The 27112-nt window shown below is 41.5% G+C and overlaps 1 protein-coding gene and 1 long non-coding RNA gene across 4 annotated transcripts; both read right to left on the bottom strand.

Annotated features, from left to right (window-relative positions):
- Positions 1 to 184: 184 nt before the first annotated feature.
- btbd8 (BTB domain containing 8) lies at positions 185 to 25505 on the bottom strand. Of its 3 annotated transcripts, XM_026344932.1 has the most exons (19): positions 25331 to 25469; positions 24517 to 24635; positions 21448 to 21627; positions 19836 to 19960; positions 19380 to 19491; positions 18147 to 18236; positions 17121 to 17201; positions 16935 to 17031; positions 16278 to 16366; positions 12130 to 12232; positions 11481 to 11663; positions 11222 to 11392; positions 9955 to 10084; positions 8986 to 9047; positions 7729 to 8245; positions 6992 to 7079; positions 5279 to 5403; positions 3241 to 5193; positions 185 to 1037 (listed from the first exon to the last, which is right to left on the bottom strand). In XM_026344932.1, exons 2-19 carry the CDS (start codon positions 24618 to 24620, stop codon positions 538 to 540), a joined length of 4710 nt encoding a protein of 1569 aa, XP_026200717.1. In that variant the 5' UTR covers positions 24621 to 24635; positions 25331 to 25469; the 3' UTR covers positions 185 to 537. The 3 variants fall into 3 exon arrangements, with proteins under 3 accessions (XP_026200717.1, XP_026200715.1, XP_026200716.1); XM_026344930.1 differs by lacking the exon at positions 185 to 1037 and having other exon boundaries at positions 1137 to 5193; positions 25421 to 25505; XM_026344931.1 differs by lacking the exons at positions 185 to 1037; positions 25331 to 25469 and adding an exon at positions 25002 to 25312 and having other exon boundaries at positions 1137 to 5193.
- Positions 22531 to 23008, bottom strand: LOC113152027. The gene is made up of 2 exons (XR_003297881.1): positions 22913 to 23008; positions 22531 to 22693 (listed from the first exon to the last, which is right to left on the bottom strand). It is a non-coding gene; the product is annotated as an uncharacterized LOC113152027 (long non-coding RNA).
- Positions 25506 to 27112: the final 1607 nt, after the last annotated feature.

Consider the following 27112-nt stretch of genomic DNA (forward strand, 5'->3'; position numbering starts at 1 on the left):
ATGAATGAAGCCTCTCTAATGCTAATGTCAGGGAGCTAATGTTAATCATTCTTATTAATTAAACCCGTTTCCTGATAAGAGAAAGTCAAAGGTGTGCTGTATAAAATAATACTGTACACTCTCAAACAAATAAACCCTCTACAACACAACAAAACACAACAGCATTTTTTCATAAACACAAACCTTTATTTCTAGGACACTAAATGCAAGCCAGTAGGCTAATATCATTTGACTTTTAAGAAATGTCTGCCAACCATATTATGTCATGAGAAAGTAAGTGTTTTTTATCTTATTCTTTTCTAGAGCTTTCAAAGCAACATCTATTAAACAAACATACAAAAATATCAGCATGCATAACAGCCCATGTGTGTCAACAGTCCACTGAGGGCGTGATGGGGAATGCAAATGAGCTGCTGCAAAGTCCCGAGTCCCGAAAAAAGACAGACAGATTAGAAAGTATAATAAATTAAGACAAAGCTGATGTCAAGTCGTTGAAAGAGACGGCATTATTTGGCGGAGAGGCTCTCCTCTGTGTAATCAGTGATGTGTTTCCAGTTCCACGATGGTCCACTCCCCTTGAGGAGATGCAGCATCTTCTGGGGAGAAGCTGGTCACAGTGATGCTTGTGGAGGAGTCGTCCATTGGCGAAATGAGTTCTGCCCAGCGCTTGAAGGTTTCCTTCTCTGGGGACAGAAAGGCCTGAGAGTCCAGGCAGTCACGTGACAAAGACAGAGTCTGCTTAATAAGGTACTGAGCCAGGTTGAGCTCCTCAGGCACAGGGTTAATGACGCCCAGATTGGACTCGTGGTCCGAGAGGAGCTGCCTGAGCAGGCTCCAGTCCCGCTCTGCAAACTCACTGCTTTTGTCATCATCCCGTCTTTGCTTTTCTTCCTCTGCCTGCAGTTTTACATTCCTGTCCTTGTCCAAGCAGTGCTCAAAGGCTTCTCCCACATCCGTCTCGTAAATGGGAGAGAGGGCTTTGGATGGTCGGCGGTCATGTATGCAGGTTTGATCCAATCTGTCACAACCATTGTCCCCTAAAAACAATTGACAATACTGCAAAATGACAAAGTGATTCACTCCTCCACAGATGTTTTTTTTTTTTGTCATTTGAGCAACTAGTCACTGTCTGCTACAATAAAACACATTACTGTAAGTTTACCCTTAATGCAACTGTGTGTCTTAAAATATATTCAACAGTGATGCCAGGTGAGAAAAGCAGTGAATTGGTCACATTATGGTCAATCTCATTACAATACCATTTTTAAATTCACTATTTCAACATTCACCATTAGATATGGATGTTGGTGAACAGTTGCCTTAAAGGTAATGCACAGAGGAATGCTGTTTGAATGCATCTCTTTATCCACCTGTTCAAACAAAGTAAACCAAGCATTGCCGGCACCAGTGAACTTTGCATTTCTCAGAATGCTGCAGTGATTTGTGTTGAGATTTACGTGCAGGACCTAAAGAACAGACTTAAATACTGTCACAAAAACCTAGATGCAAGCAACAGTGCTTTACTTAGTAGCAACACAAGATGGCACAAGTTTTCTTTTGACATCCTTTGTGTGTTGTATTTTTAACAATTTCAAAATGGCAATGAAGTAACTTGTCACTGTTAAGATGCCGAAAACAAAATCATTTACATGTCTGCATTGGGATAGACCCTCAGTAATGGTGCAGCAGATTTTTTTTTCCCTGATGAGTGAAAAAAGAGAGACATGGTCGAAACTTGACGGCTGCTCTAGAGACATGTCACATATTTTACAGAGGAGGCTACTGACAATACACAAACCTACTGAACAGAAACTTTCAGAAAACACAGAAACACAACTTTTCTTAAAAATCTACTGTGTGTATCCGGACACAGGTCTACAACATACACCAAAAGGTAATGGACAATGAAAAGAACATATAGAAAAATAATGGATGGCATAGGGACGTGACAAATCAACTTCAATGGCAGCATGCATGTGTGCAGTGCAAAAAACAAACAAACAAACATAAAACAAATAAATAGATACATTCTTCAATAAAAAAAAAAAGAAAAGAAAACAAAGAAAAACAGCAGGGAGGTGCGAGGTGAAAATGCTCCCCAGGATGCTGGAACACACTTTGCTGAGAGGCAGTGGCAGTTTAGTGTCATATTTTTTTGACAAACATATTGTATTTGACATTTATGTCAGGTAGTCACTTTCCAGAAATTTGAAAAAAATCTTAACTTGGTTGTAATTTACCTGAACACAAGTTTTAAAGGTCCTACGCACAGCATTTTAACATAAACACATCTTTTTAAAATTAATTTGGAGATGTTAGTATAAGTACCGGAGTATCAGAAATACCACCACTGAGAAGCCAAGCAAACATTTCATACGGCAAGGTCCAGATATGTTGATCTTTAAACAGTGATAGTGCAGTGTAAGAAAAACTGAACGTTTAAAATTAAAAGAACATTCACAAAGCAACACAGAGGAGACATCTTCAGAGACTATGAGTGCTGGTTGGTCAGAAAAGAAAAGATCTCAGTGGTGGTCCAACTGGAATATTAATTATACCAACAAATCACAAATAATTTGGCAATGATATGTTGAGGTTAAAAAGCCGTACATAGTACCTTCAACTATGTCAAATAATCTATGGCTTAAAAAGGCCAAAGACTTGTTCACTGCATAAAAGAAAATGACAAAAATAATCCCAAAAATCTTTTTATGTACATAAAAGTGCATTGGTTTAACTATGTCACAGGCCTTGTCACAAGGCAAATTATTTTTGACAAATACAATTTTATGATCAGTCTTCGTGCTGGACACTGCTTTCCCTTTTTCTATGTAAATAAGTTATCAAGGCCTTGCCTCTGACTAAAGGTAGCTGAGTTGTGGATTAGTTGTTTGGATGAGACCATCTTTAAAAGGATATCAATGTTGCAAATTCAAATTTACAACAGCTACACAATCAATGGGTTGAGATGAGAGCAAGCGTTTAGATATGAAATGATGGCCGCTGATTTAATTTGAATTTGAACTTGTATCTCTAACTAGTCACTAAACTGGTATACTCAATAACATCCTTTTTCTGAAGGAGGGATAGGGATTTGTTGGGCATAGGTAAGGTCTAGGAATGTGAGCAGAGGAGAATGAATCCTGCAAGGTTTAAACTATACCATCACTGATGGGGTTTTGGGAAGTAAGATGGGTTTGGATAGGGGGGTCTAGGAAGGGTCCATAGATCATACATTACCTGCTGGAGATTGTGCAGCATGTGCAGGTAAGTCCCCTGTCAGCTGAGGCTCATTTAAGTCTAGATGTAAATCAGCCTTCTTGTTTTCTGAGGAATTGGTGTGATTTTTGCGCGGCCCACCGTTGTATTGTTCAGTGTGGCGCAGATCCAAGTGGCATGGGCGCTCCTGGTGAGGGAGGTCTCTAGTGTCAGCGTCTGGAGGAGGGACGCTGCACTTCCCTCCATCCACTTGCATGTGATTACTTTCCTCCTGGAGCTCTGTAATGAACACAGAGGATTTTTCGTCCTGTTCCTTAGTGTTTGTTATCTGCTTCAGACCTGTACTTTTAAGTTGGCATGGCAGGTGGTTCCGGTGTTCATTGGAAGGGGCATCGTTGGGCTGAGGAGCTGTAGAGTCAGACTCGAAAACATCACAATGAGTGACAGCATTATTGGGCTGTTGAGGTGGAGTTTGAACACTACCCTCTTCAGACCCTAGCTCCTCACACTCGTCTACAGAAAGCAACACTGACCGCCGAAAGTTAGAAGTCGACTGGTAGTCGGGCTGCTCATTATCCTGGTCCACACCGTCATCATCAAAAGCTAGGTTGACAATCCCCTGAAAATTTGGTGAGGGCTCTGTTGGTGGTGGCTGAGCATGACCTGGAATAACCTCAACTTCTGACTTCTCATCCTCTGTCTCCTCTTCTTCATCATCATCATCGTCTTCCTCCTCTGAGGAGAAGAGCTGGTGGTCTGGAATGCTTTTTACGGTGACAGTGGCCTCCACTTCCGAGTGATCCTCCTCAACGTGCACCTCATCTCTTTGCAACCAGGAACGAGGACATCGTCGCAGTCCCTCCTCCTCGCTGGTGGTCTCTGCCTCTCTCCCACGCAGTCTCACCTCCACCCTCAACCCGGTACCTCCTTCGTACATCTTTAACTCCTCTGGGGTACTTGTGTCACTACTACTTCGACCCAAGAAGTCATGACAGCGCATGGTGCCACATTTGGAAACACCTCGGTCATTGGATCCGTCATCATCTTGCGAGCCTCCTGCGTCGTAGTCCTCTGAGCGGGGCTTAATGTCGTCAGAGGAAGTGGTGTGCGTGCTGCCAGTCTCAGATTCTGGGCTAATCTGATGGTGGATGCCACTCCATGAGTCCTCTAAGGGAGTGTCAGTGCTTCCCATGCTGCAGGGTGTCTCTAGGGGGCGTTCCGTTTCTTTCGGGGAATTTGGGGAGCTGATCTCATGAACTTGACCTCCACTGATGTGAGCAGGGGTTACTCCGCTTGGAGACTGCTTCAGTTTACTCCCTTCAGTCTGTTTGCAAGTGTCAGCATTAGCAGGTTTCACTTGATGGTTCTTGTTAGCTGCTGGTGGAACACTAGCCTCATCTCCTCCACCATTAGTGTTTTCAGACTGTATTTCAGTCTTCTGCAGACTCTGCTTAAGGATTACATCTGGTTGACACCCAAGTGAATCCCCTCCACCCTGGCTTGTTAACTGCGTACTGTGTGTTGCAGGCTGGTCAGAGGGCTCCAACTCTTTATGATGTTTTATCTCTGTACCTTCAGTCTTTTCAGTTGTAACAAGCTCAGTTTTACATTCAGTATGTTTACCATTCACAGCCTCTTTTCCTTTAGTTCCTGATTTCTTGGAGGCAGCAGCAGCCAAGGTTTTAGAGGTTCCTCCACATTTTGGTGAAGATTTCTCTGTAAATAATTCAGTAGTACTTTTTGGCTTTGGACCAGACTTGGCAGCTACTACTAAAGATTGCTTAGAGGGAGCTGAAGAAGCTTTAGCTGGTTTAGCACTAGATTTAGCAGAAGCTCCACTTGCTGAACCAGGTTTTGCTATCTTTTTGGAAGCTTCAGTGCCTGCTTTGTTTGGCGTTAAGGTCTTCAGCCCGTCCTTGCTGTCGTCTTTCTTGGGGGAAGCTGGCTTTTTCACAGAGGACCCATGTTTGGAAACTAAATAAAAGATATACCAGAAAATTAATACTTTGCTACACACTGTTGCCTGACATTCGTATTAAGCAAACTTTGGACATCTTACCAGCTTGGTGTGCTGTGCCTCTTCCCTTGCCGTCTGATATTGCAGCTTTCACTCCAGTAGAAGCTTTCTCTGCGGCACCTGTCTTGACTTTGCCACTTTCTCTCACACTTGACTTATTTGTAGGACTGTAATGAATGAAACAGGCCATTAAACCACAAAACAACAAAGTGACTGCAAATGTTTTACCACCATATCCATTTCATGCCTCTAGGTCAAATCATCTAAAACTATTTAGAAGAATATATATCTTCAGTAGTAGCTGAGAATACATGTGAGCAAACCGCCATATGTCGGGAAAGTAAATGGTTTACACTTAGCATCAGCAGGGGGCAGCAAAGATTTTTCTCCCATTTTGTCAAGGACAAGACTTTAAGGCATGAGCTGATAACCAATGCATGGACGAATTTTAAATTATTACTTGTGTCTTTGTGAAGATTATTCTTCCTTAGTTTTTTTTTTTAAACGAAATCTGACATCAGGAGCACAAGATAAGAGAACACATATTTTTACAGATTTGTTGTGTGCTCAAGGTCAATGGAACATGAATAGAGTAGACTAAATAATGCACAGATGGTGTGCTACCTCTACTCTTTATTTACAAAAGAAGCCAGGACAAAGATGCAATCAATTTATGTTGAAGTTATGAGGCTATCAGCTATTATTTACCCAACTTACATGGCCCCTTTCCATGGACTCTAATAAATATTAATGTGCTCCCAGGACAGATGGAGTTGGATGCTGATTGTAAGAGATATTTTTAACATCTTTGAAGGACAGATAAGAGGCTTGTCAGAAAACACTACACATGCTTTCATCCTCCTGATAGCCACATGTGGCCTAAAAAAAAGAAACAAGTGATACTGTGCACCTATATCATTGCCCCACTTTTACATTACTAACATAGATTCTACTGTATGTTTTTGTTTTCTATCACCTGAATGCTTTAAGTTCTCTCGTGATTTTGAGCTTGCTGGCATTCGGTTTGCACAGCAGCTAAGGTGAACATGTTTTCTTGTTGTAATGTTTTAACCTACAGGTATTTTTTTAAAGGTAACAAATTTTGATCAGCTATTTAGGATTTAGAGTCCCATGATCTGTGTCTGAAACTGTATGTCACTATGCCACATTACCATTTTACTGTATCACTGCAAACTTACACAACACACACACACACAATATACAGTGATATGCTGTGTAGATACAGAGAATGGCAAAACTAAATGTGTCTCAGAAAATAGCCATATCTCGAGGTATGTCACTTATTTACCTATTTACTGTTGGGCTCTTCTGAGCCTTTATTACCACTGATTGGCTTGTAAATGTGCCGCTAAGGGAGGAGGTTTTAGGCCTTTTACCTGGGTTTGGCTTGTTTTCTTGCTCTTTAGCCACATGAGAGCTTGGGCCATTGGCAATGCTTGCATTTTGTCTGACCCCAACAGCTCTGATGCCCAACTGGGCAGTTGATTAGAAGTTTTTGATTAAAGGGCAAATGAATAACCAACAAAATGTTTGTTTGATTGTTCAATTGCTCTCTAAAGGCAGCCTCCCAAAATGCTAGTTTTGTTCCCATTTTGCAAGTCTTGAGGTGTAGAATGGCACACAAGGGGAAGGGGAACAAAGGAGCCTTTATATGATAAACCCAAGATTTGAGTGAATACATAAGACAGTGTAAACAGTAAAACAGTGTAATGATATTCTAGGAGTAATGCTCACCTGCTCGTCTTTGTTGTATCTGATTTCTGAGGTGGTTTTGTTAATAGGGATTTGTTTACTGCTTTGGCCTGGAGTTTGGGCTTTGCACCTAAAACACAAAACATGAGCCACATGTACAACTGTAAATAGCATTTTGTCAGGGCAGAGGTTGAGAATGTAAATACAGCAAATGGTGTGATCCATTTACTGAAGAATAAACTTAATAATCTTCAGAGTAGCAGTTGTAGTTAATATACCAAGTATGAGCTTACAACACAGAGCTTAGAATGTCCCTTTTTAAGGAAGGGTACAGGAACACGTGCTGCATTTTTATATGCAGGACAGACAGCTGGAGCAGGCTCATTTTAGCTATGGACACTGAAATGACATAGGATTACCCCACCTCCCCCAAACCAACATCACCACAAAAGCTCAAAGTGATCAGTCACAACCCCTGTGTGACAGCTGCTTGGGCTTTGACCTCTGCTGTTAGTTTGAAACCAGTGGGCTGCTAAGGACATCCTCATGTGCTTTGTTCCTGATAAGTCAACATTCATACATGGCACTGCACTTGTCTTCCAAAGATCCCCTGTGGCCACAGCACAGCATTCATCATACTAATTAGTCTGCAGGTCCTTTCATATTTCAGTTACAGCATTATGCCCTGGAGCGGACTCTGCTTGACTGCAGTCATGTACTACATTGTAAATGGTGTCAGTCACAATAATAAAATGTAAAGAAGTCAATAAAGTGTAAACCTGGGATGGAGTGGGTGTCGTTGCGAGGGCTGCTGGCACTGTTCTCTGGTGAGGCACTGCCTGATGTGGATGCAGTGGGCTGAGTTTGGGTGGTGCCAGCAGTGCTGTCAGCTTTTCCTGTTGAGCTCTTCTGAGCCTTTATTACTGTTGATTGGCTTGTAGATGTGCAGCTTGGGGGAGAGGTTTTAGGCCTTGCACCTGAGTTTGGCTTCTGTTCTTGCTCTTTAGCCCCATGAGAGCTGCTCGGGCCATTGGCACTGGCTGCATCCCGTCTGGCCCCAGCAGCCCCGGTGCCATTGACAACTGGTGTGCCAGCTGATGCTGTCTTTCCTTTTGTTGCTACATTCCGATCTCCTGGCTTCTTCATATTCTTTGTTTTGGATGTGTGACCATCTCCTGGTTTGTTAGCTGTTGCCAGTCCATCTGACTTCATGGCTGATGCAACACTACGAGAGGAAGAACTTGTGTATTCGGACACTCTCTCAGGTGCAGATGAAGGGCATTTTACAGCCCTGTGCTGCAAGGAAAAAAATACCATCTTAGTCACATAACTGTAAGACTGGTTTAATCAGCAAATAACCAGAGGACATTAAATATGACTGTTTAGGACTGCTAATGTCACCTCAAACATCTGCTGTTAAGAACTCTGTAGTCTGTGCTAAGACAACCCAAATGTTACCACTGCATATCTTACTGTGTTTTTAACTTTTGTCTAACCTTTGAGTTATTGAGTTTCAGGTTTTCAGCAGATGTTAATTGGAAAGAGACCTCTCACACCAGATCTTCTTTATCTGCCATCTTGTGAGCTTTTGCAAATGTCAGTAGAGTAACTACAGTAATTTTGTGAACTGCATCCTGCAGACTCAGTAAATTAAAGTTCCTGTTCTGACTCCATCAACCTGCTGAGAAAACTTTAGCAGCTCCACAGCTTTCATTCCTGACAACTTGGCGGTCTATCTCTGGATCACATCAACCAGGCTTATCTTAGCAAAACATCTGTTTATACCTTGGTGCTCATTTCATTACTGTGCAGTTGCAAGAGAGGAGCTTTTATGACATATGACATCTGATGGCCACAAGATGTAATCACAACTTACATTTCTTAAAGCTGAACAGCCTCATAAGTCTATATCATCACCTAAGTAAAAGTTAGAGTTCTAATTACCATATAAAACCGTTGATTGCTGCACATTGCTTGATTTTTTTGTCCAAATGATACCCTTCTGTTAAAGGAAAACAGTTGAGTGACAATATTACCTGTGAGCTAGTGAATACTGGCTTTTTACCAAGTCTTCTATTGTCCCCTTTATCAATAGCATCTGTCAAAAAAAAAAAAAAAGATAAAAGCAACATAAAATCCCAGATAACTAAAACACATTATTCAAATCAGAGCATAACACAGATGAAAAGGGCTGCACCATTTTCCCCCAAGCTGCTGCTTAGGTCCTTCATCAGCTGAGCCAGAGAACCCATTCTTTTCATTCACAAATTCCTGCTTCCACACCCTGTGTTTATGCCTTGACCACAAGAAAACGTTAACTCAATGGACAGCCACGTCTGGTAAACACCATTTTAAACAAAGCACTGCCAGTTCTACACTTCATATACACATAATTTCATTACTTTATCATTTCCCTTATTTGGTCAAAAAATATTTACTAAATTTTAGTAGTAAGTGCATTACTCGTTATGAGTTAGTATGAGACCAAGAATCAGATTACACTGCCAAGAAATCTACCAATAAAAGGCACACACTGATATCAGCTGAATTAATTATTAATGCAGTGCATATCAACACATTACTGTCTCAACAGCGACAAAGTTTAATTTTTCTTTGTATTTGTGGCTCCTTTTAATCAGACCTAAAGACCAGAATCCAGCTTTTCATTCCCATCCATTAAAGATAAGCTTGGTGCATTTATTGTGTTAGCATATATAAACATGGCCAACACATTTTAAAAGGTAAAGTAAAAATGTTAAAGAACAACATGGGCTAATCAATAAATGAGTAAGTAGTGGCTAGACAGCTGCCTAAAAAGAGAAGGGTAAATAAAGATCCAAGGGCTTCGGTTCATGTCTAATGATGCAGAGCTTTGGCTTCAGTGTTAGGTGGGTAAGGGAGGGAAAAAAAACACACACACACACACATCCATACAGACACTGCAGTGTGAACACCTTATGTGTGTGCTGGAAAAACAGAGACATAGCAAGGATATCCTTCCCTACCTGTAAGTATTTTCTCTCTGTGTTTAGATGACAGAGTGTCCCATCCCTGCGTGTGGCGAACCGCGTAAAAGGTCTGAAGAAGGAAGGTCCACAGCCGACAGCGTAGCCTACAAATCTCTTGCCTGAATGGCTGGTGGAAACAGACAGGAGAGAGAGACGGAAGAGCAGAAGAATGGAAAGGGGTGCACTACAGCACAAGCGAATCAGCAGCTGCTTTAAGAACCTTTCACCATGGCAACAATTACCCCTCCCTTTTTCTGTCCCTCCCTCACCCTCTGTCTCTGGTGCAGCATCCACTTGAGCTCCCTCGAGCGAACGTGATGTCAGCAGCTGAAGCCCATGCTCCTGTTTCTACACCCGATTATAAAAACAGAGCTGGAAAGCAGGGAGGAGCTATCTGTACCTCCTCCGCTGCACTAACCACACCAGCAGATACACAGATTAGTCAAGGCCACTGGCACACGTCACGGTCTCAGCCTAATCCATTCTACCATACAGTACAGTATTTACAAGGGTTATGTGCTTTAACTTGTCCAGACAGGTCACTTTCTCCTAGAAGTCACCTTACATGCCAAACCTGCTTCATTTACATTTTAAAAAGTCAATTTAATTTTTTCAGAACATTCTAGCATTAAAGAAAATAATCAAAGGTCACCACATCTGGTACTGAACATTCAAAGGTGCAGCAGGTTCAGCTTGATGTTCTTGACACTGACTGGCTACAGGTTAGCTGCATGTTTTTATTGTTTTGTTCCTATATGTTTAGAAAGGGTCATTAGTATTTATTGCACAGCTTGATGAGGAATGCTCTCATATAGTTTTTTGAGCAAGTCAATTATCATTCATTTTTCTTCATGTCTTTACCACTGATGGACCAAAGTGGACCACTCGCAAGACAGATTAATTCAAAGACAAACAATTGACAGGAACATGTCGTTAAAATGTTTCACACTTGCCCAACTTGATAAAAAAAAAAAAAAAAAAAAAGCAACTCGTGATTTTCATCCGTAAGCTAATATATTCAGGAGGGCTAGAAGCCCAATAAAATAAATTATAGCATTAGAACCATATGATAGCAACTAAATACTAATATTAACGGGCACAATTCATGCCAAAGCTGAGCAGCATCAGACCCACATCAGGCCCTGGTTAAGCGCCTATCCTAGGAAACTCAAGTTAAATTGTACTTTCAACCACATGGTTACAGTATATCTATTAAAGAGGCAAACACAAAATGATCAAGTGAAGAGAATCTGCTTCATTTCACCTCTTCTTGTTTTTGCCTACTCTGCTCCAGGAGAGCGTTGTCCTCTATGTCATCTCCACACAGATCATCCACAGCAGCGAAAAGATCACAGCAGTTGTCCACGGTAACACCTTCCCTTATGGCTGAACACAGCTTCTTCAACAGTGTGGGTTCTCGGGTGAACTCTTCCCTCTGCAACAGAGCCAGAATCTGACACTGAGAGAATCTGTAGGTAAATCTTACACTGAAGGAGAATAAATTGGCTTCACCACCACCTTACCCTGCGAAGGTCCTGGAAGGCCTGAGTGCGGGTGACTTTAGGGAGATGCTGGACAATGACATGAAGGCTCTCCTCCTGTAACTCTGTGACAAGACTCTTCACCTGTTGGGCCCACTTGACTTCTGGTAGACTGCCAATCAACTGCTCAGTGCCACAGAGGTATGTCACTGCGTTCTGCACAGTCTGAATGGAAACATCTATCAACTAAGGAAACTCTCTCTACATGAGAACACAAAACAAAATCAAATGGACCCAACCCTTCCTGAATCGTGACTTATACTATTGAGCAGCAGAGGGATTCCCTGAATTGTCTAACATTTCTTGGCCAGCTCTGAACCTCAACACTTGCCAAGGGTGAACAGTAGTACGTTTGTTGCTTTACTCACAGAATGCACACCAGCTCATTAGGAATGAAAAACAGACTCAAGACTCAAGACTCAATTATCAATTACGAGGCTGGATCACTCCCCATCTGTCTGTATCCACATCATAGTCTTAAATTAGACTTCTTTAATAACTAAGAATTTAATAAAGGTCATCTTTGATTAGATCATGTTTGAATTTCCTTCCTGTGGAAAAACACTGGAGAACTGGTTGATGATATTTGTACATGAATACAGTATGATTATCCTGGAAGAAGGAACCTCACCATGTTTTCAGTTACAGCAGTAAGACAGGCTCTGTGGAGCTCAGGAGGCAAGAGGGAGAAGTTTCTCTCACACCAGGTCTTCACAAAATGTTCGGCAACCCACCTAAAAATACACATTGTAGAGTAAATCGATACTTCAGTTTCTCTGCAGTTTGACCATATTCTTCATCAGACAAAATCCTGGAAGCTTTTTCTATGGGTGCTTTTCATAACTTGACTCTTTCACAACAAATGCAAGGAGAGAGGAAAGAAACATGTGTTTGGTCTACACAGCAGTCACAGCAGTGGAAAGAGGCTTTACAGCTGGCAAAGATAAACTGATCAGATTTTTAGTGGTCAAAGGGTTTTTTTATTAGGATCCCCATTTGCTTCTGCAGAATGTCCTTCCATAGCTATGCTAATGACACTCTCAGTGGCCATGTCTCCTGATGTCAACAGACCAACTGATTCTCTTTTAAAATGTATTTTAGACATCAGTGCCTCGATGTCACAGAAGCTCAACCAGGAAGGTTCAGGCTGTCGTTATTAGTTCAAAAGCTAAGAGAGAGAAACTGGCAACAAATATAAAATCTGTAGGAATTAACCCAAACCAATATCCAGAAATCTTGGCGTCATCTTTGACTCCTAATTGAACCGTTAGGATCATGTGGGGTTTGTCACCAGATCTGCTTTTTATCATAACTCTTATCTTTAAATATTGCCATTTCTCTCGTTGATTATTACAAAGAGCCTGATGCATGCTTTTATATCCAGCAGACTGGACAATGAGTACTAATGCTCTCCTTTCTGGTCTACCAGGAAACATTATAAATCAATTACAACTGATTCAGAACTGTGCTGCATGAGTACTGACCAGGACCAGAAGGAGAGAACACTTTAAACCAGTCATTACACTGGTTGCCTGTCAGTTTCTGTATTGATTTTGAAATTCTTGCAATTGTTTTAAAGCACTTCATGGTCTCGTACTGGCCTGTTTGTCTGACATGCTTCCACTGTGTGAACCAGTACATTCTCTGTAATCCTCTGGTGAGGCAGCTTTTAGTTTTTATGCTGAGACATTGGCACAGCCTGCCTGAGGATCTAAGAACTACTGAAAGCACTGATGTTTTCAAATGTACACATAAAACCCACGTCTTTAGCCTGACTTTTGATTAAAATCATTTACCTTACTATACCTTATTGATATACTTTTTCACTAGTGCAAAGCAATTTGAATCTAATTTTACTGTACGAAAGGTGCAACGATAAAAGCTTTGACTGGCTGACTGATTCATTGACTGGCATGCATTTTCAACATCAGAAAGATCAGACTCTACCTTTCAGACTATACAACACACTCATTGAGCAGGCTTTGGTCATATCTCGTGGACTACTTCAATGTCTTACTGACCAGAGTTACCAGAATGCACCATCAATCCCCTCCAGATCATCCAAAAATGCAGCAGCTGTCACCATCAGCCAAAAAGGACACACATTACACCACTTTTTAGATCTCTGCACTGGCTTCATTTAGCTCTCCGCATCAGGTTCAAAGCCCTGACCCTTGCTTAGAGGTAAACTCAACTGCACTGGCCTATCTGAACTCCCTCCTCCAGGTCTACAATCTTAGCTTAGATATTTTACTTGTTTTGTAACTCACTTGAAAGTCGCTTTGGATAAAAGCGACTGCAAATAACTAATTGTAATTGCAAATTCTAGTTAATTCCTGCATTTGTTGATATTGTATTCGTGAAGTCGTTATGGGTGTATTCAGGTTATAATGAAAATGTCCCATTATTAGTAGATATTATTTAGGAGCGTGCATATTTTAGGAAAGTGGCAATTAAATCAGGTTTTTACTATCAAAATATTTTCTCTCTCTTTAGCAACCTTAAAAAAATCTTAAAAAACTGAGATGTAATTAAAATATTTTAAAAGACCCCTTTCTGACAGTGGATGGTGACCCAGAAAGACACGAAGAAAATATGAACTTGCTCGTAGTATTACAGCTGAACTGAACCTGCATCCTGTCACTAACAGAGCAGAAATAAACAGTGATGTTCCTGATGATGCTGGATAAGACCAATTAGTAGTGTACTCAGGGAGCGATAAGCGCAGGTGATGTAAAATAACAAGAATCACTGTATGTCTCTGCAGTGCAATGCTATGGACTCTCACGCTCACTCCAACAGTGGTTGGCAGAGGTTGGCTGAGGGAACAAGAGAACGAGTGAGGATGAGAAGATCAGCAACGCACTGCTCAGGGCACAAGGCAGTGCAACTCAGTTTAGCGTCATGCTCTCGTGACTCATCATCCTCAGCAGAGACGTAGCAATGCCATGTCTCCACATACGACAAATCAGGACCAGCTCACAGCTTTGCTCAAACACACCCTACCCCCCTGACCTACATTCACACGCTCCTGCTCACTGCAGTGTGCAGGAGCGTAGTTAGCTTGCAGTAACATCAGCTGGAGAACTGAATTGTCTTCACATAAATCCATAGAGAGGAGAATGCTGAACACTGTGCAGCATGTTCACATATAAAGCCTACAATCTTCTCAGCGTGTAGGATTCTAGTTAAATTTGTTTCAGCCCGTTAAATCTGTTTGTTGAGCAAGAATTCCTTCTCTGTCTCTTTCCTCTTTCTTAAATGGATTTAATTCGTAGATTTACACACATCACATTGATCACATTTTTAACAAACCCACAGCCAAAGTTTAAACCCACATACTAGTTAGCAACAAGGTGCTGATGCCACTTGCTATGGCAAGAAAGGTGACAGGTTTCCAACTTACACGTGTAGGTTTTAAAGGTCGAATCTGATAAAAGATCTAGTTCTGGTACCATTAATTAAAATTCACTGACTTCTACCAAATGTTTATGTACCCTTGACTCCAAAAGTATTGGAACAGTGAGGCCAGTTCCTTTATTTTTGCTGTAGACTCATAAAATGAAAATGAGAAAAAAAATAATATAATAAAAAATCAACATTTCAGCTTTTATTTCCAGGTGTTTATGTCTGGATCTGATCCACAACTTTAAAGATAGCACCTTTTGTTTGAACACACCTATTTTTAATGTGAGCAATCGTTTGTAACAGATAAACTAAAAATAGATTAAAGTGAATAAGACTATAATATTTAGTTGCAAATCCTTTGCTTGCATTAACTGCATCTATCCTGTGACCCACTGACATCATGTTTCCAGGCTTTCGCTGCAGCCTCTTTCAGTTGTTGTTTGTTTTGGGTGGTTACTCCCTCCACTCTCCTCTTTAGCAGGTAAATGCTCTATAGAGATTAATACTGAAGACTGACATGTCCAGTCCAAAACCTTCCACTTCCTGCCCCTGATGAACTTCTTTGTTGTTTTGGCAGTGTGTTCATTATCTTGCTTCACGACGAAGGAGCTCCCAAACGTCTGAGTTCATTTGGCTGCTGCCATCATGTGTTACATCATCAAAGAATATTGGATGGAGTCTGTCCCAGAAGAGGCCACTGCTACTTCCACTGTGTTTCACAGATGAGCTTGTATGTTTGCGATCATGAGCAGATCCTGTCTTTCTCCAAACTTTAGCTTTTCCACCACTTTGGTAAGAGTTAACCTTTATCTCAAATGTAATCAATAAAACTTTGTCCCAGAATTTTGGAGGCTCCTTACTATACTTTTAAGTTACATTTAAGCCTGGCCTTCCTATTCTTGCTAATGAATGATGAGGTTTGCATCTTTTGGTTCTCCTCTTGGTTTTCACTCACAAACAGCTCTCTGGTAACTTACTTACTATAAATGCAGACTGAACAGACAAAACCCAAAACTGAGACTGAGTGTAGACATTTAGAGCTATTTCTTGTAATAGGACACAACTGTTCCAAAGGTTGAATAAGAATTTTGGAAATTTGGTTGGTTCAAACAAAAGGTGCTATAGGTGCTAAGTTGGTTATTGGATGCAGCTGTAAACACCTGGAAATAAAAGCTGAAATGTTGATCTTTGCCTTATTTATCTTTTGATGTCAAAGCCAATTGTTTTAAGTCTACAGCAAAAATAAAGGACCTGGCCTCACTTTTCATATACTTTTGGAAGGGAGTGTATATATTCCATCATACTGTACATTTCCATGCTGTAACACAGGTTTTAAAGTCTATTTAGGTACAGTAGTGTGCAGACACTCACCTCTTACACAGCAAGTGGAGGTTCTGAAGGCCTAAGGCGTGTGTCAGTGAGAGGCACTCGAGAACGGTTTTCTGAACCCCATCAACTGGCTACAAAAAAGCAAGAGTGTATTTATACTGTCACAGTGAGGCTCTGAGAAATCTGTAACGTACAGTAGTTAGAAATGTGCTAACTAGTATACGGCAACGTAAAATGGCAATAAATAGAAAAGCTTTTAGAGGAATGAAACAACATTATTATTGACAATGAGCATACAGGCAAAGTGTAAAATCAAGAGTAAAGCAAAGGGAACAACACAGGGATATGTTCTTTGTGTTTCCAGCTGTCATCTTAGATGCTCCTCTGCAAAACAGATATTCCTCAAGTACAAATACAGTTGATACATTAGTAATAATATGCTAATAAATATTTGGAACTAAAGACATTATATTTGGTACACTAAGTGCAAGTGAGTTTTGAGGGTAGAAATGCTCGCCTTTAAAAACCAAGTGTCCACATACTAATAATGGGATTTCTATAAAACATTACAGTGTGGGACAAACCTTTTTTGAAATATTATTAAGAACTTAGAAATAGTGATTTCATAATGATATTTTCCAATTAAATATTTGACTTTATTGACAATATTGAGACATTCACTAGTTAATTCCAGCTGACCTTGGGGAAGAAGCGGCAGTAGTCTCGGGTAAGAACCATCTCCACCACATCTTTCAGCCCCTCCAAACCCAACATGTCTGCTGCCAGCACCACCTGACTACAGGAGAGGACACACCGAATCCAGGTCAGTTTGTTTTTGGAAGCTCCGCACCAATCGTAGGAACCAGGTTTATTCACATACTGTACCTGGCACTGGCTCCGGAGGGAAGATCCAAAATGGCGCCATACATGAACTGAAGCAAGACCTCCATCTCATCTGGTCCTAAGCTGAAGGGTTGACACAATTATCTGCTTACAACCCACATTTCACAGGTTAACATTAAGAGCCCCCAGTTACAACCTCATATCCTGTGTATGTGTGTGTGTGTGTGTATCCAGGCATACAAGGTAGGTGAATTTATTTTTTGTGTATGCTGCATATTTTTGTGAGGGGGGGGGGGGGCTAGAGACACAACTGAGATTGCTTAAAACAAAACCCATGTATCATGAAGCACCCAGACCACGTGACTGAAGCCTGGAGGCCACATCACAGGTTTTCCCCTGCATGTCAACGCAGCCGCTCTTCTTTCTGACAGCCGTGTCTCCACCAGTTACCCTAAGATCAGTAATACTGAGGCGAGTGACACATCACTCCCCAGAGGAAAAAGTGGGCTTCATATGCCGCTGTCACTCTGAAAGGAGAATGTGGGTGGTAGTGAGGGGATGTGTGGTGGTGGGGCTCTTGGAAAAGCTGCACAACAGAGCAAGCAATTTGAGATTCCACTGGAAGTGGGTGACTAAGTTTGTGTCTCTGCACTGTAAATGGAAGTGTGGGGGAAAATCTCATTGTGTGCAGACCCACCTCTGCTGCACCACACGAATAATGAGCACAGCATATGCAATAGTTTAGCTATATACAATACTATCAAAATGAAAGGAACACTTTAATTAGAATTTAGCATCAAGTCAATTCAATTTCAATTGAATTTCAGGGTGTCTCTGAATTGATCATTTCCATTTCCATCAAATGATACTGCATCCCTTCGTTCCTAACACTTTACACAGTTCATATCAGTACAGATATCCAACATGATTTTTTTCCCCACTGAGCACTGATGTGTTTTCAACGTGTTCCTGTCAGCTGTGTATTTTAGGAAGGAGATGTAGAACTGTTAGATCAGAAATGGAGGTGTGACGTGCTGCTGCTAGAAGCTGCTGCTTCACCAGTCTTACCCTTGCAGAGTGATGCACTGTCTGGAGCTCTCCATCCAACTCCCGCTCAGCATGGCTCGGAAGTACTGAGATCGCGCACACAAGATTGCCCTAGAAACCCAATAAAGCAGGCAACTGCGTGTCAGATCCACCCACCATTTTAATATTTCACCTGTCATCTGGCAGCCCTGTGTGTACTTAAGTGGCTTTGAAGTGACAACCAGGAGGACAAAATACTGTAGTGTGTGTTCTGTAGTCTCTGGAGACTGTGTTTCTAGTCAGTGATGTGGGAAAACAACGCCATTGAGATGTTTAGAGTTAATTAGCTGCATTAAAACATATGAAACAGTGTATTTTCTTTTTACTAAAAACCTGATGTTTCCTCTGTGCCACTGTCCAAACAACACATCAGTTGCACTAGTGCATTGGCTGAAGTGATCTTTCATTATTATGAACAGAAACATTTAGTTGGACTCAATCACACATACAATAGTCTTCTTAGGTATTAGTAAAGTAAGCATCGGGCTCACTGTTTGATCTATTTTCTTTTCACTATCAGATTTGTGTTAACTAAACAGACCTCACTCCAGCCAGTTGAAACATGCACCTTTCCATCTTTGAAGCCATTCACCGTAATCTACCTGTCTCCTGCTATAAAATACTTTCTCCTATTCCAAGCATTTCATCATCATAAGGATGTTTTTAGTACCAAAAGGCCCACTTGTTTTGGAAACATCTCTTCCACTCGAAGCAAGCATCACATTCATAATTCACACAGAATGTAGCAGTTTGTGTTGACTGCTCTACACTTTCATTGTGGCCAAGATGTGTTTTGTTAAACGGACAGTGAAGTTTAAACAGATGAATAAACACAGTTATGGATGCTGGGCTGGAGGGGCCCTGGTTAAGACTATCCTCTGAGGAACTGCAGCAGCTCACACTGTGCAGTGGTAAAGATCACTGCTGCAAAGCAACTGAGAAATAACCCAGCTTCTTCTCCCGCTGCCTGAACATGAGCTCCAAGAAACCTGTCTCCATGGTTACCAGCTGCTACAACTACCTCCACATCACAGAGTGACCACCCACTGCTGCTCCATCCTGGTATGAGTCAACAACAGAAGTGCGACCTCTGTGGTGTCTTACACCTGGTAAATGTGGCTAACGTGCTCTCATCATGCCCGCTAACTACCATCACGCTCTTATTTTTCCACGTGTCAATACAGAGGCCTGCGATACCACCATCAATAGTTCTACCTGTGGCAGGAGAAGACCTGCTCTCCTACTTGGATGGTGATGTCACATTGCTCTCCCCTATGGTACAGATCCAGCAAGTCAGCGCCGAGGCCTGACGCGAGAACAACAGCACCTGGACAGAACACAGAGAGGTGTGAATGGTGAAGAGCAAGATTTGAAGCATATGTTAATCTGTGGAGGCCACATATGCTGTGAGTGTATGTGTGGTTGCTCTCATTAAATCACTTAGCTAAAGTACTGAAAAACATTTGTTAAAACAGAGCTAAATCCTGAATGAGCCACAGCACAGACATGCTGCAATTAGCATCAACCACAACAGCGATCCAAATGAGATTAGCTCTTAAGTGGATTATGCTTGAGATAACATAATGTGAAGAAAAGGGGAGGGGAGGACAGCTCAACGGTCACATAACCTAGAATAAACCCTCGTACCGAAAAGCGTGTTGATCTGTTTACCTGAGTCAGTGGAGCTACGAAGGTCTGCCGGGTCAGAAACAGGTAGAGCTCTCTGTGGCACAGAGCCCTCCAGGCCTGGGATTATTTCAGCTGAATGCCTGCTCTGCTCTGCTGTGTACACTCGCCTGCAGGGGGGAAAACTCCAAAGGTTAATTAAAACTAGGCCTTTCACACTTATTTAAATTACAATTTAATTTCATGCATCGTGATTTCAGTGGCACAGTAGGCAGCCACAACCTGAACTACGCAGGATCTTCTGTTGTTACTCAGTGAAACACATGACTGCCACCCTGCAACATTAGAGGTACTGTGGTAGAGTTCCACACAGACTTGTCACAAATCAATGGTTCCTGACTGACTAATGCCACCTGTTCATGAGGAGCTGCACATCCATGAGATCATTAACATAATCAATATTCTCTAAACTCGCTATGTAAGACAGCCTGTCCGGCTTCATTCACAACAGTGTCATACAAGAGTAAAAAGCAGATTTTTACACAGCGGGGCTGCAAGTCTGTGATGTGCTGTGCGGTGCTATACACTGACAGAAACACAACCATGGATGTGATGCTGTCAGGAAGACTGTCCCCAAGATAATAGATATTCCAGGTACAGAATGTTACACTGTCAGGTGTTAGAACAGAGACCAGTGTTAAAACCCTGATGCAACAAGAGGAGGGAGACACCTTTGTCATTTTCCTGAACTAAATGTACAAAATGCTCCACAGAAATCCACTGAGAAAAGTCCAAACTAACTCCCAGTAAATTGTTAACCTACGATCATGACATGATATGAAGCCATGCTGTGCATTTGAACTTAATCACTTTCTTATGTAGAAGAAGCTGCAATAATTAGAAAGTCAAACAAGTGTATTTTCTGGAGCAGATCTAAAACGGATCTGAGTGACTACTGTTAAAGATACTGTTTGAATGGTAATTAATGATGATACAGAGTGTAAATATCCATCCTACATTGTTGCCCATGTTCTGTGCTGTTCTCCCACAGTGCAGCAGCAACGTTGTTAATTAAAAAGCCTTATCTACTCACATCCTAAAGTAAAAGAATCAACGTGGGCCTATTTGTAAAAGGACTTCTGGAAAAACCAAAAATGTCTACCTCCTGTGTAAGAGGAGCCTGAAAACAAAGGTTTCGACTTCAAGGTAGCGCAGCTGAAACAGGACAAGTCTCCTTTCTAATTATAAATAGCTTATGAGACACAGATCTGTGGATCAAAGACTCCTAGAGACCACGCTGCAAAGCCTTCACAACTGCTAGATCATGATTACCACTCACACGAATCATGCATCTTAACAGTAAGACCAAAATGTGAAGTGCAATCTATTATTTAATGGATGCAGCGTCTGCAAAGCTCATAAACAAATGTTCAAACACCAGCAAATCCGGCAGATTAAAGGCGGTGTGCTTGGCGCCCTCTGTCAGACAGACACTGATACTGTAACACTTTCAGAGGAGGACAAATGATGTCTTTTAGTAATTGTCCACTGGAAAGTAGATACACAGTTAGGCCCTTATGTGAAACTACTGAAAGCAAAAAAACAAACAAACAAACCCCAAATCAGACATCACTTAAACTGTGAAACCACTGCCTACCTAAGGAAATCTTTCAGCTCTGACAGCTCACATCCAGGCACATGAATGATGGTGGAATCTTTGTGCGTCTGTCCCTGAAGGATGTGAGGAGCTCTGGCCAACAGTACAGCTCTGTGTGCCCGGAGGGAGCCCGAGCCAGCGCACAGGGAAACGTCGGCTTCCAGCTCCTCCTGCAGCAACCTGCAGAAACACATCATGACGTTATTAGGGAGGAATCCCTTAAAAACGGGCTGTGGATTTCATTTGAAATATTTACATTTGAAATCTAAATGTTATATCTGAATATAATAAAGTGTGCAAAAAGTGAAGAGTCTGAATAGTTACTGTAAATGTAAAATCTCTTGTAGTAAGATGGTTAAATCATGCGAGCAGAGAGCGCTGAGACTAGAGGGGTTTAAATCGGAGTAGTGGCCGGCAAAAAAAATGCATGTGAATCCATAAAGCCGGTCCAACTTTACACTGAACCTATAAGCCAAAAAACTATTAGTGTAATAAGACTAGAAGGTCTAAAATACACTGCTACAGGATGAGGCTGTGGCTCCAGTCTGAATGCTGCAAGAGTTTGTTGGACAAAATTAGCAGAAACTATTTTTGCTGTCATTTGCAGGCTGCTCATTATAGTCTAATTAATGTGCCTGTACATACTGGAAAAGCCATGCACAGTTACTACAGTGTGGATCACATGATGCAGGTTGCTTAAGGAAAATAGCTTTATTATTTTGAGTAAAAAAAAAAAAAAAAAAAGAAATGATTATTTAATTTAACACATACAAACTCTAACATACAGGTTATGCTGACTGTGTCCAGAAACAACTTTGGAACAGCCAGAACTGTATCAACAACAAAGTGCAGTGCATTTACAGTTAACACAATGTATGGCATTTTCAAACACTGTGGTCAGGCCAACAACGAACAGAGACACTGGAAACATCATGTGAGAACTAACTTCAGTCTCTGTTCAAAATATACTTTTTTCTATTGTGCAAGACGTTTTCCATTAAAAAAAAAAAAAAAAAAGTCACTTGTACATTTATAACATACCAGTCTTCTGTTTACATGGAGTAGTTCTTTTTTTAAATCTGGATTACCTGAGGCATGGTGGTAAGGGTTCATTGGCTGGAAGAACAAATGTAAGAACAAAACACCTAATATTTCAGCAAACAATACAACACTGCTGTGTGCAAACTCCAGTATATGGGTATCTTAGGAAGCTTCACACACAATTTGAAGCTGTAGAAAGACTCATCTGCTGCACATGTGAAAAGAACAGAACAAAAACACTGAGAATTCTACATTCAGGTTTCACTAATGACACTCCCCCAAATTTCAAGAGTGCATCAGCGCAAATGTTTTCTTATCATGTCAAATACAATTTAAGGACATGTTATCTAATGTTTCCTTTTCACAATTACATTTTTTGTTTTGTTTGTTCTTAAGATACATAAGGCAGCTATTGTCCTGTTACCATGAAATGTTAATGGCTCCTAGGTGTCTTGCACAAAGGAAACATTTTTCAAGTAAATCCCATATGACTTTTAGTCAAGGTTAAGTTCAAATGTAGTCATGATGTCCCGCTGCATAGTCATGTCAATGCCAGACATCTACAGAGAGAAAACAAAGACAGAACACGTTGTTAAAATGACATTGTGTTAGTAAAGTAAGGAGTCACACTAAAACGTGACACTCACAGCCTGTCGCCTGCGACGCTCTTGTTCCTTTTTGCGGGCCATCTCTCTCTCCCTGTCTATTGAGGACTGTGTGGTTAGAAGTTGGGTCACACTGAGAGACTTTGGCTTCTGCTGCTCAACATCTCTGGGAGCATCTAATATAGCGTCTGCGCAGATGCTCTCTGGTACATCATTTTGTTGTGCTTTACATAAGGCTGGCAGGCTAGAAGAACACAACCTTTGTTGAAAAATTATGCAACATCGTCCTAAAGTCTGAGAGCAGCAACTTCAGCTTGGAAAATTAAAAGAAGGAATTCAATTCAGAAACAGACTGAATGCATTTGCCGTTTCTTTGTGAATACCTGCTCTTTTCAGGCGTCTCCTCTTTGTTTTCTTCCTCTTGTTTCTGCTTCAGTGCTTTTTCACGTTCTTTTTCTATGGCAGCCTTGCGGAAATGCAGGAAGCTCTCCTTGGACGACTTAATCGCAGCTGCAGTGACCGATTGTCTCACCAGTCTCGCCCAGGACTCAGCATTTTTCAGAACAATGTCCTGAACAAAATATATTGGCAGCACCAACACTGTTGTGTGAAAAGTGTTATTTGTACTTTACCAAGCTGATTTAGAGAGAGACGTGGCTAATGGCTGTTTTAAAATCAACTTGCCACCAAAAATATGCTATTAGCTTTATTCAAAACCTGCTTAACCAACCAATCAGTGAGACTCAGATTAATCTGATGACCCATTTCTCTACTTCAGAATGACACAAGTCCAGTCCTGAGGCATTTCTTCATCATCATCATCAACTCTGGTCTCGCCTCAGTGACTGATCTGGGTGACCCAGAACTGAGTCGGCTTAAGGCCGTTCAGATGCTGGTGCTGTGTCCTGTTCTGCGCCTCAATGAAGCAAGGACACCCAGATCTTTGTCGACCCTAACAAACTGAAATCCACGTGAGCTGGTTTACTGTGCACATCCAGTCACACGGATAGATACAGTACTGCTTCATTTCTTTTACCAGTTTCAGTGTTTCAATGTTTTGTGTCTTCACAGCAACTCTGCCTGTTTCACTGTGTAACTGTGGACTCGTATGTCAGAGGTCATGTCTCGCAAACAGTACTTTGTCAACAGTGGATGAAAACATGCATTAACCAGCATTTTCTTCTTCAGGTCAGTTGATGAAATAATGATACATTTGGACGGAAAACAGGAAAGTGAGTGCAGACCACTCAGGTTTCTTTAAAAGAAGCTGCAGAAACAGAAAGATGTGTTTTTCCCCAATTAACAAACTGCTTTTGCTGCAGTGGGATAACGTCAACTTGTGCGACTCTGTAATTGACGTTTCTCACCGATTAGTGCCTAGCACAGGCTTTTACAGGGCTCCGCATGCTGTCCAAATCCTTACCTGTTGAGATCTGCAGACAGAGCGGATGATAAACATCTCTTCAGCTGCTCCTTGTGTTTGCGTTCTTTGGCCTGGAACTCTCTTGCAGCCTCTGTGGTGATCATGGTTTATTATGTTCTCTAAAGCAAAGACAGGGCAGCTTTAGATAACATCCAGTGGTGTGTTGTAACAAATGTGTTGCTTTGCAATCACTTAATCTACTTGATACAGTTACACATCCCTGGAATGCAACAAAGGGAACATTTACTGTTCTCTGATCTCATGATGTCAACCTGACCTCAGGGACACCACACGATTACCTCAGCTGCCAGGAGCGCAATACCATCTTTGACCACTAACAGTGTTTCACGTTCACCTTTCATTGCACCCCAGAGAGGCGCTGTTTCACCGCTTTAGGTAAATCAATGAAAATGGGAACACGACCTCGACGAGGCGACACGAATTCAGTAAAAGCAGACAGCACTGGAGCTAGAAGAGTACTCAACTGTGCAGTAAATACGACAACAGCGAGGCGGGTGGGAGAACAGCTGCTTCCTTTGGCGTCCGGGAGAAAACATCACCGAGAACGAAGAGTTTCTATTTGCGCGTTAAGTTTCATTTATAGTCGAGCAGCCCTCGTTCAGCTCTCACACATCTACACTGACACATGTGGCCCTTTCACAACAGGACAGTCAAGTGCCGCAAGACAACGCTAATTAAAACACCGATTTTCTTTCCTCTCGCAGCTGTTAGCATACTAGCGCTAGCTAACCCTAGCTTGCGTTAATAACTAACGTTAGTTGTCTTCTTGAAGCTTAAACCTTAAAAAACAAACCTGTCGCATTAATCTGCAGCCACAAACTGTGTCTTTCTGTGGGGCTCTGCTACAAACATTAGCGTGTTCATAACAGGATGACCCACTGACCGATGTTGTTGACATCACTGCTGCACGCTGTCCGCCACCCTCTAGGACCCGGCTGCTACAACACACAAGGAGCGGACAAGTCGTCACACCCAGGAAGCGGCGGCGCATGCGCAGTACCCGAGGACGATGTCCGTGCCGTGATATGGTGCGTTCAAGAGCTTACTCGCATTCATACCTATGGGTAAATTAGAGTCACCCGTGGAAATTAATACACTAATTTTCAATCTTGCTTCTTCCAATGAACGTACGGCGTGATGGGGTAAGAATAAAATACACTGCCCATCCAAAAGAAGTCACACACATTAATGTTTCGTGGGACCGCCTTTAGGCTTAAGCATTCACAGTTGCATCGTTTCAATAAGCTTCTGCAATTGATAATGGGAGAATCTGGTGCTGCACAAAGTCTTCTCCAGCACATCCCAAAAAAATCTCAATGGGGTTGAGGTCTGGACTCTGTGGTGGTCAATCTATGTGTGAATGTGATGTGTCATGCTACCTGAACCACTCTTTCGCATTTTGAGCCTGGTGAATCCTGACATTGTCGTATTGGAATATGCCCGTGTCATCAGGGAAGAAAAAATTGATGGAATAACCTGGTCATTCAGTATATTCAGGTAGTCAGCTAACCTCATTCTTTGGACACATAGCATTGCTGAACCTAGACCTGACCCACTGCAGCAACCCCAGATCATAGCACTACCCCCACAGACTTGTACAGTGGACACTAGACATGATGGGTGCATCACTTCACCCTCCTCTCTTCTCACCCTGATGCTCCATCGCTCTAGAACAGGATAAATCTGGACTCATCAGACCACATGACCTTCATCCATTTCATTGCGTCCAATCTTTATGTTGCCTTGCAAATTAATACCTTTTTTTTCTATTAGCCTCACTGACAAGTGGTTTTCTTAAAGCTACACAGCTGTTTATTCCCACTCCTTTGTGTGTGGAAATGCTCTTTCACCATTAAACATAGCCATGAGTTCTACTGATGTTTTTCTACAATTTGCTTTCACCAAACATTTAGATGATCATCGATCATTTAAGATTTTTTTCCAACCACATTTCATCCACAAAGATGATGGTTCCCCACTCTCCTTGTAGTTTTTAATGTGTTGGACAGTTCTTAACCCAGTTTTAGTAGTTTCATCAATCTCTTTAGATGTTTTCTTTGCTTGATGTCAACAATTTGACTCTTCTGAAACAGATTAACATCTTTTTCTGTGTCTTTAGACATGGTTGTTTAAGAAATGAGAAGCTAGGGTTCAATAACTTACAAATGTAGAAAGTTTTGTATATATTATTGTATAATATATAAGTCATTTATAGTATGGATTGGCCATATGACAAGCCACTAAGTTTTCAACATATGTAGAAAAAATCCATCCATTGATCCATTATCCGATCTGTTTATCCTGTTAAGCTTCACAGGGGCTGCTGGACTCCAGTCGAGCTATAACTGGATGAGTGTGCACCCTGGACAGGTCTCCAGTCCATCACAGGGCTGACATATAGAGACAGACAAACATTCACACTCATATATTCCTATTCATACCAATTTAGAGTCACACGTGGAAGTGAATACACTCATTATCTCGCTTCTCCCAATGAACTTCCTACTATATTTAAAAGTAGCATAGACTTCCGACTGTAAAATGATTCTATTTCCAATCGTCCATGAAGGCAGCG

Source organism: Anabas testudineus, chromosome 4 (assembly GCF_900324465.2).
Source record: "Anabas testudineus chromosome 4, fAnaTes1.2, whole genome shotgun sequence".
NCBI classification, from domain to species: Eukaryota; Metazoa; Chordata; class Actinopteri; order Anabantiformes; family Anabantidae; genus Anabas; species Anabas testudineus.

Bases quoted from the DNA above. Each gene is read 5' to 3' on its own strand.
- btbd8 (XM_026344932.1), bottom strand. From the start codon at position 24,620: ATGATCACCACAGAGGCTGCAAGAGAGTTCCAGGCCAAAGAACGCAAA. The intron at 12,233-16,277 runs GTGAGTGTCTGC...GTGTATTTTTAG, and splicing joins CTCCACTTGCTGTGTAAGAG to GTGGGTTGCCGAACATTTTG. The intron at 9,048-9,954 runs GTAGGGAAGGAT...TTTTTTTGACAG, and splicing joins CAGAGAGAAAATACTTACAG to ATGCTATTGATAAAGGGGAC.